The sequence below is a fragment of the Colletotrichum abscissum genome (genome assembly GCF_030869225.1).
Source record: "Colletotrichum abscissum strain IMI 504890 chromosome Unknown Scaffold_157.1, whole genome shotgun sequence".
NCBI lineage: Eukaryota > Fungi > Ascomycota > Sordariomycetes > Glomerellales > Glomerellaceae > Colletotrichum > Colletotrichum abscissum.
Genome location: NW_026850051.1, coordinates 1 through 9,723, shown reverse-complemented (window position 1 = coordinate 9,723; position 9,723 = coordinate 1). Strand labels below are relative to the sequence as shown.

The 9,723-nt window shown below is 50.7% G+C and overlaps 2 protein-coding genes across 2 annotated transcripts, besides 1 other annotated feature; one reads left to right on the top strand and one right to left on the bottom strand.

The window, feature by feature from the left end:
• Positions 1–4,928: 4,928 nt before the first annotated feature.
• On the bottom strand, positions 4,929–6,985 carry CABS01_16802 (uncharacterized protein; the record flags this gene model as incomplete). Its single annotated transcript, XM_060550131.1, has 2 exons — positions 4,929–4,937; positions 5,255–6,985. The coding sequence occupies 2 exons, from the start codon at positions 6,983–6,985 to the stop codon at positions 4,929–4,931; spliced, it is 1,740 nt and encodes a 579-aa protein (XP_060403189.1).
• Positions 6,986–8,185: 1,200 nt separating this feature from the next.
• Positions 8,186–8,269: a sequence feature (Short protein (CABS01_16801, KAK1512250.1) was converted to a misc_feature.).
• A 114-nt stretch (positions 8,270–8,383) lies between these two features.
• CABS01_16800 (peptidase M16 inactive domain-containing protein) lies at positions 8,384–9,508 on the top strand (the record flags this gene model as incomplete). Its single annotated transcript, XM_060550130.1, has 2 exons — positions 8,384–8,438; positions 8,565–9,508. 2 exons carry the CDS (start codon positions 8,384–8,386, stop codon positions 9,506–9,508), a joined length of 999 nt encoding a protein of 332 aa, XP_060403188.1.
• Positions 9,509–9,723: the final 215 nt, after the last annotated feature.

The window sequence follows — 9,723 nt, the reverse complement described above, 5'->3', positions numbered from 1 at the left end:
GCATAGGAGGGAAATTTTGAAGCACGATACTGCCCAAGTTTCTCAATGGCCCGTTCCGTTGATCTCTGATGTGCTAAATCGCCTCCCTATCGGCTTTACGCTCAAGAAGAAAAAGACTCCAACATCGGATCGTATTCGCGAGGGGAAGAGATTGGATCAGCTCGCAGAAACGGTGGATCCTGTTGAAAAGAGAGCTTTGAAAGAACCTGTGGCTGCTCGTCGAATGCCAGAGGCTGCTGGAGCCAAGCGCGAAGCAGGTACTATTTTTGATTGCGGCTGCTGTTATGGCGAGTTCGCTCTCAATCGTATGGTCTGCTGCGAAAATGGGAACCACGTGAGAATATGATGCCCCGTTCTTTCAGACTGTTGCTGACCCTTCCAAGTTCTTCTGTGTCGATTGTGCACGCCGCAACGCCGAAACGGTGGTTGGCCTCTCCAAATTCGAGATCACCTGCATGTCCACGGATGGATGCGATGCTGGATTCGCCCATCAAGAACGCGCCAGATTCATTGACGATCGACTCAACCAAGCCCTGGATCGCATCGAATTCGAGGCTAATCTCCGAATGGCTGGCATCGACGGCTTGGCGACTTGTCCTTTCTGCCCTTATGCCGCCTAGTATCCATCGGTCGATATCAACAAGGAGTTCAAATGCGAGAACCCCGACTGCCACGTGGTCAGCTGCCGGCTTTGCGGAGAAGAAACACACATACCCAGAGCTTGTGCAGAAGCTGCTACTGATAACATCACGGATGCTCCATTTCGGTTTAATTTATGGGTGCACTGTGACACTCCCCTTGGCGTACCCGCTTCAGATCTTCCTTTGCCTGCTTCGACCCGTAAATTCAATCTTGTCTATGCTGCGTACATCAAGAGGTAGACCTTTCGAACGAACCGGCGCTGGAGCAGAAATCGTAGCAGTCTTCGGCCTCTCCACGGTTTCAGATTATGACAGTCGATGTATAGTCAGAAGGCAAATAATCAGATAGTGCACTTTTGTCGAACCTGTGACACTGGACAACGAGCGCATCTTGGGCTATAACATACACCACAAGATTCGACTATTAAGGGCATCCCTCCAGTACCGCAACTGCACTGATGTTATGTATTAGTCCCTGTCGACGGGTGTTTTGTCTCCAGGCACTCACACAAGTCCAGATCGCTACGGTTTTTTGTTTTGGTCCCCATGTTTGGTTTTGCCGAGGCACCGAGGCGAATGCCTGGTCGAGTAACTGGGCTTCTGGTCTTTAGCTGAGCGTTGCTCAAGTTGGGACAACGGTGGCTGCGTACGATGAGAAGAGGGCATTGCCATCGTGGGGTTTGGCAAGCTGCTCATATATGTGATCTTCATCCTGTGATCCTCAGCTTTGCGCTAACAGCATTCGGAAAATGGTATTCTGAACTCGTCAGCTTTCGCTGCTAAATAGTGGCCATTTCGGGTTTGGAGACGGCTTCACAGATGCTGGGTACACCTTTGCTTCTTCTATATAGGCCCTTGGTCAAAACATGGCTTTAGTTTCAGGATCCATATGAGAGACAGCAGGCTTGGAAGTACTAATAGATATCCAACCGCGGCCTAGTGCAAGACTCCGTCAGTCAATCAACGGTGTAGGCACGTCAGCGCTGGCAGGCTTGATCCGTGTGTGGTGGGCGCGAAAGAGACAGAGTGGAAGCGCCTAAGGCCCTGAGGTCCAGGTGACCCGCCCCAACATGTTTTGGTCCACGCAGAAGTGGGAGGGGCGAGATCTAGACTTGTGGTACGCTCGCCCTTACACCGCATCTCCAAACGGTGACCAATTTTCTGTGCCAGGTCAGGATGTAGCATTGCAGGAAAACGCACTAGGGGTCGAGAGACATAAGTTGGATTAGGTGCAGCTAAGGTCAAATTATTGATGCATCGTCAGATACGCAATAGAGGAGACCTTCATAGCTTGGTCAGAGTGCCAAGTAATCGACGTATTTTGTAGTCATCGACGGCTATATCCGGCAGCTCAGCATCCCAATAAAGTTGACCATGGTCCTCACGCATTGCACGTCTTTGCTTCCTTCGCCTGCGGGACATTGCCCCATTTGCTCACCGACTGTGTCAATGGACCCACCCCTGTTGAATCATAATTCGCTTCCATTGCAACACACTTTGCACTGGTTGAGATTGAAGCTACAGGGGCCAAGAAGACCAACAATGGATGGAATGCCAGATGCAGGCTTGCCAACAAGTGCTACCCTCTGTCGACCCCTAGCAGCAGACCATGCCGCACACGGTCTGGAAGCGCGGATCCAGATGCTGATCAGGGCTCATGCCTATCATACATCACCTTTCACCTTTAGCTACCGGCTTCACGAAGCGCCTGTATGCCTCGACGTGTCTGTAATCCTGGCCTTGACGGGCGTACATGGTTTCTCGCAGGTGGCTGAGCGTCCCTGTATCCGACACAGACTCACCAACAATTCCCCAATCAGCAGCCCCTGAGACAAATACACTGCTCTTGTAGACAGTCGGTGAATGTATCATCTCATCAGACGGCCGTGTCTCTATTGACAGCCTAGAAGCAAGCCTGAAGGCTTCTCCCCCACTACACAGCAACGCCAGTCGAACACTGGCCAGAGTCCAGGCCTACTTCCCGAAGCGTTCGGCCGTCGTTTGAATAAACGGCTTCTTGCGTTTTGTTTTGGACCTTTATCGAGCCTGGAGCATCTCGCTACCCTTGCAGAGCAATGGCGACAAGATCATCGAAAGGGGTGAGCCACCTACCAGGTATCCTCACGACAAGGACCTCATCCAGATGGCCATCGTTATAGCATTCGGTAACACGTGGCCTTACAACGTTTGATAACTCTTTAGACTAAGTTACGATTCAGTAGTGCTCAAAGAGCTAATGAACGCACACCCTGTTTCGATACAGTAGGAGTCCTTTTGGCTGGACAATATGCATATCGTACAGCTTGACAATTGCTACAAGTCATCATCTTTTATGGAACTCCCTCTCTGAGCGCACCGGCACTATGACATCGTGCACCGCAAGAGTGTTGTCCAACACGGTGTTCCTGCGGCCTCATACGTAGAGGAAGACTGCAGACTAATATTTATAGTAAATTTGTCAGTCAGCTTCCGCTGAGGGCAAGATGATGCCAGCTGATCATCGGCCTAAGTGCCTTAGGAGCGGGTGACTGAAGTGTCCGCTGGCAGGCTTGGCCCGTGTATGAGGCGCTGTCAAATGAGGGAGCGAAGGTGTTTGAGGCGACGGGGGAATTTGGTGACTACGGGGGTGTGAGGGGGGAGATATTGATTTGCAATTTGCTTTGCCTCATACCACCACGGGGCATCACTTGTTCCATATGTGAAGATTGATGTCAGCATTCGAGCTCCAGGAGGCGCTGGTCCAGCCGCACTGTCTCTATTAGGCTTACTGCCCAACCAGTATTTAAGTCAGCGGAATGTGATAAACAATATTGGAAGAGGTGTGTATTCTTGATTGCTACTTCGTGTAAATGATGCGGTGAAGTCCTACGACCTGTCGATGAAATCGCTAAGAGTTGTTACAGACGACCCAGACTACCACAAAATTGATGATAAGGAGCTGATGCCATCACCAGTGAGCTCTGTAGACTTAGTTTTGACGCGGCTCACTGGACAATAGGCGCACCTGGTGGTCCCACAATATCCGCAGGCTTCAAGTCTGACGGCTAACGCCCCTTGGCCGCATACACACTATATCAATGTCAGACTAATTTCAAGTTGAGCAAGTCGAATTTCACGCACGCACTGCCAATGGGCGACGGATTTGGCCTTGCCAGCCCTTGTATGCGGACGAAGAAGCGCCTTAACGTCTTGTCTGGTGACCGCTGCATCATCTAGGAAAACCTGATTAGCGTGATTCTCCCTCAATAGAGGAAGAAATTCGTACTTCCATGCAGTTGGTTTTTGAAAACAAGGGATGTTCATCATCGTAACAATCGTTGTGCGGACGGGGGGAAGACTTGATTCTTGCAGCTTGGACAGTCTAGAAAGATCGGGTTCGGTTTGAATGGCTCTGGGTCTTGCAATCAATTATATCATTCCACGTTACATAGAAATGACTCATTTGAATCATTACGCTCACAGCTGTACTTTGTCTGTCAATAGTGTGCCACACCGCATGTAGGCCACGACACTGCATGTTTGAGACATAAAAAGCCATTGGTCATTCGTCTTGGTGACGTTCGCCTACACTGCGCCGTTGCTCATTTACGTGGCGGAGACTGACTGCCAGGCAATAACTGACACAGCCACAGGATTGCAGGGCAGAAGAAGCGTGTATTAGCCTCGGATTTATTCCTCATCACTGAAGGCTGAAGGCTCGTTTGCGAACTCATCTCATACCGCGTAGCCGAATCCAAGACGGTTACCTGGAAGATGCGATATGCCATTGATGTTTGTGTCAAGCATCCAGACCGTTGATAAACGGTGCTGGCTGCTATGTTGGTCATCTGAATCGCCCAGCCTGAACGGCTCGATGTTCCTGTTAGTCTTCTGGAGACTGGCCCTAGGTTGCGCCTGCACCGCCAGCACGGATCATGTAGACCTGGAGAGCTCTGGCAAAACTATGTCTGCAGCTCGCAAACAGATACTCTGGAGTGTTCATGGTCTGCGTGGGTCAATGAATCCACAGAATGGAAGCCTGATGGGAAGGTTAGCAGTAATCAACCATCCGATAAGACGGCAGGTAGTTGTCAGTGGAAAGCAAAAGCGATGTATTGCGTTCTAATGCCGAGAAGGCCGTCGGCAATTAGGCTGGCTATTAACGCGCCAAGGGAAGGCTCCATGATGCACGCCGCCATCCAACCTAGAATCACATTTCGTGCTTTTCTGACATTCCCAACACCTGCACTTCAGTCAAAATTACTTCAATTGTTGCTAATGATACCGGACGCTTGAATTTCTGATCTGCTACTGCATCTATTTTACGGGAGAGGATGTCATGCCATCGGGACAGAATGATGGTTGAAGGACGTGAGTCTGCCCAATTTTGCAAGGTCGCTTCCCATGCCAGGGCTACCCAACGAATGCTTTCCCCGACATCATTCTAGATCCTGCATCGCAGATAGATACGTCGAGCAATGAACAACGCTTATGTGTTCAGGTCCCAAAACATCTTTCATACCCGGCAGATGCCTGGTCCACCAAGTCTTTGCTTCGACCCATCTTTCCAGCGAGAAATAGATCAGTCCTAGATTGAAGCAACTGATCAATGTAGTCGGATGACGTTCTCCTACATTTTTCAAAGCCCCGTCGGTTGCTTCCTCCATTAGAGGTAGCGCTTCATCCGCCTTGCCTTGTTCGTAGAGGGCCATGGCGAGATTGTGTATGGACCTGATGGTATCAGGGTGCTGTGACCCCAGGTTCTCCATTCTCGCATTTATGACCAGCCTGAAATAGCCCAGAGCCTGCTCTGACCACGCGGTGTTCCTCAACACCAAGGCAAGTTCGGCCACGCCATCGACGAAGATGCTGTGATTTTCATCCACCGCTTTACGTGCACGGCTGAAAAATTCGTCCGCGAGCTGTCTTGCCTCTTCATATTTCTTAGTTTGCCCATAGGAAGTAGCAAGGTTGATCATCGACCGCAGAGTCTCAGGATGGTCGTCTCCAATCGTGTTTCTTCTGGCATCCAGGATTCGAATCTGCAGTTCCTCTGCTTTCCCGTCTTGTTGATCCTGACGATATGCCAACGCCAAGTGGGAAAGACATGTCAAGGTGTAGTAATGATCTTTTCCCAGTGCCCGCTCCATCTCCGCGTGGCATGATTCTCCAAGTCTGATCGCATCCCGATACCGACCTTGACGATAGGACACATAGACTAGGAAACACCTGCCGATCAGCGTTTGATAGTGTTCTCCCCCAAGGTGCTCCGTCCCGAGTTCGACGACTTGTCCAAGCAGTCTTTCCGCTTCCGCATACCGTCCTTGCTTCTGATGCGTTTGCGCTAGGGCGGCCATGCAGCCTAGTGTCCTCGGATGACCCTGACCTGCCCTGTGCGTCCATTGGTTCAACAATCGCAGCAGAATCTTCTCTGCTTCTTCGTGACGATCGAGGCTCTGAAGAGCCTTGGCCCAAAGCTCCTCGATGATCAACGTTGTCTGACCATCATTGCCAAGATTTCGCTTGGATATGGCCGCACTGGAGGACAGCAGTTGCTCCGCAACATCCCAACGACCTTGCTGAAGATACACGGCCGCCAGATCGGCTGTAGAATCGAGTGTATCAGGATGGTGTGACCCTAAGACGCGCGTTCTTGCTGTTCTCACTTCCGTGAAGATAGTCTTTGCCTCGTCAAATCGATGCTGATCGTAGAAAATGGTTGCCAGGTCGTTTTTGAACCTAAGCAAACGAGTATCGTCGCCTTCCAATGTCTTCTCTCCTTCCTCTATTACCCTCTTCATCAACGTCTCGGCCTCCTGAAATCGACAGGCCTCTTTGTAGGTCAAAGCAAGCAGACGCTGACACTCATACCTTAGAGGATTGTCTCCAGCTAGGTTCTTCCAACACGGCTCGGATAGCAAAAATTCGGACTGTGCATAGTTTCCTTGCTTGTGGAAGATTCTCGCGAGGTCGAGCATGCAAGTTAGTGTTTTGGCATGATCTTCGTTCGGATGCCGTCGCATGACTTGCAACACCTCGTAGCACAAACACTCGGCAGCTTTGAGATCCGGGATTTCTTGCAGTGCTCGATAGAGCATCGTCTTGCAGTCGAGAATGAATGGGTGGCATTCCTCGACGCGGTCTCCCACTGCCATGAGCAGGCCTTCCAAAGCAGTCTTCGCCTGCTGCCACTCGCCGCGATTGCCCATCAACAGGCATTCGTTGAACTGGGCAAACGACGCTTTGTCAATGTCAGTCTCATAGGACAGGCCTACGGTAGTCGTCCCATTTCTACCGTTGCCGTTATTATCGAGCGATACGGAATCGGGTTCTTGTGAGTTCGATTTTGCCATCGTGAGTAGCATTGCGTTCGGTGTATTGGTCTTCGAAGAGCGACTGGTCGGCCGTGGCATAAGCGTCTTTGTCAATTGTAAGCAGGAAACTCTGGCGTTGCAAATTATACGGGCTATGATGGCCATTTATGGGTGCCGCATTCCACAGGTTACCAGATGATTAGCCAACATCGCTGTCTCGTGAAGTCCAAGATAAGAGCCAGTCGTTTCACCCCGGTGCTGACGGACTACCCCGTCTACCCTCCTGCATGACGGTGGAATCAGTCGGCCACCCCTGCACGCCACTCACAGAGCACATCCTGCACACCCCCCGACATCGTCACCGCAAGTTCTGACGCATGTTGAAGAGTTTGTCCGGATAATGTTGCGTTCCGCCGATATGTATCAAATGAGGTTCTCGCTAAGTGGCAGGCGGCTTGTGAACATGCTGGCAAATGATGGCAAATACGAAGGCAACCTGACACGTTCGCGGTCAGGGAGCTGCTGGAATACAACACCGAGACAAGCCTCTGCCAATAGTCTCAATACAACCCTGTCTCTGACAATTCCCTGTGCCTTGTAGGGCCACAACTCAGGCCTTGTGCTGCACATGAGTCTTGATCAGTCACGACAAAAGCTTACTAAGATGAATGTCGGTGAACCTCGCCTTTTGAAAGGATTGTGAGACAACGAAAGAGCGCCTGCCACGAATAGTATGCTCTGCGGCAGGGTCAATGCTGACCTCGCGCTACCAACTGTGTCTAACTGGCCACGTAGGTGCTGTTTGTGACACGAGGCGCGCTGGGATTCTGTCCCAAACCGAGCAGCAGTGCCGTTTGGATGAGTCAGACAGCGGGCGCACTACAGTCTACGAGCATGCCTACGGCCACGAGCCATTTGATTTTCCCCGAAGGCTGTAGCCTGATGTTCTCTTCCAGCGTGCTAATCTGGTTTTCTGGTTCCATGTGCGGAAGCTGGAAACACACGTCACCTAGCATTAAGACTGTGGAGAACAACGATAGGTCGTAGTATATCGTCTCTCCTGCCTCACGTCTGAGCTGAAATGTACCACGGTGTTCGCAACATCACACCTGCTTTACTTCATAATAAGCAGCGGTGGGATCTAGCACAACAGCCGTTGAACTTATCATGGATCATCTCGAAAATCCTTTGTATTTTAATCGGGGTTATCATGTCATTGACTACTTCACGAATTTGAGGTTCTTCTACGTCATGATCCGGACACAGACGAGACTGGCATCTCCCTTGATGTCAATGTTGGGTGCTCCAACAACGACAAGGACATGCCCAGCATGACCCACGCCGTGGAGCACGCATGATGCCCAGACGTCGCAGATTCTTACACGCTGATGCACTGTGCGAGTATGGTAGAAGGAGGATGACGTTTTTAACGTCCCCAAAGCCACGTTTATGGTCAAATTTTGGCATCAGGATATTTACTCGACCCCCCAAGATGCTGTCACAAGTAAACTACTCGTCGACCTCGTGATGGACCATTTGTACACTGTCGTACAAAAACGGAACCGTGATTGCCGGTCAGCGATTACGCCTTATTTATCACACACAAGATACTTTCACGCCACACTTACAGGTCTTCGATCTGGCCTTAGGCGTTCCAACCACGGGCTACTACTCAGCATTTCTGGGTATAAGGCGAAACTCCATGTTCTCTTGGAGCACGTTCTCGACACTGTGGGTCATAGAGAGTGTTTCAAGACGAGATTTGACGTGATCAAAGAGAACCTAACCCTAGAGTACCAAAATGGCGAGCTGGACGAGCCCCATGAGCAGGTTGGGTACCTTACGGGGTGCCTAAATTCCGGGCCCCGGCACGCCGTTGAAACGCTTCGGGCGAGTGTGTGGAGCGTTATCATCGACGACGTTCGCCATTTCCGGAAGAAGTTTCTGGCGCCAATGCATCTTGAGATCTACGCACATGGCGATCTGCAGATATGTGAGGCTGATCGCCTGGCAGACCTGGTTGCGGCGACTTTGAGGCCGCTGAAATCACTCGAAACACAGCAGCCTGTCTCTCAATCCCTGATCATACCTAAGGGATCGGAATTCCTTTATGAGAAGACGCTGAAGGACCCGGACAATGTCAGCCACTGTATCGAAATGTTCATATACGTTGGTGATAACAGCAACCGATCGAAGAGGGCCAAGGCGATGCTCTTACCTCAGATGGTACGAGGACCCGCGTTCGACCGGCTACGAACCAAGGAGCAGTTGGGATATGTGGTCGACAGCGACTTCCGAAGTTTCTTTTCTACCTGCGGTATAAGCTTCAAGATTCAGAGCCAGCAGAGAGCGGCCTACCTCGAGTCAAAAATCGAAGAATTCTTACGCTTCTTCTTTGATGACCTGGAAGGCATATCCAAGACCGACTTCCACAAACACCAGCGAAGTTTGATTCTTAGATGCCTTCAAAAGCCTAGGAATCTCGCACAAGAGAGCGAGTGGATCTGGGGACAGATCGAAAGCAAATATTATGATTCTGAAGGCCGTGAGTTTACTTCTTCACGTCACGCCTGATTGAGAGCTCATTGGTTTCCAGGTCGCAAAGACGCGGAGTGCATTAAGACGTTCACTCAGGATGACATCGTCGAATTCTGTCGGTAATACATGAAGCCAGGGTCTCTGACACGAGGGAAGCTTTCGGTCCACCTTCTTGCACGAGCAGACGGTTCGGAGAAGACAAAACTCGATATGTCTACCACGTCAAACTCAACCCGCTTCACTGATATTGA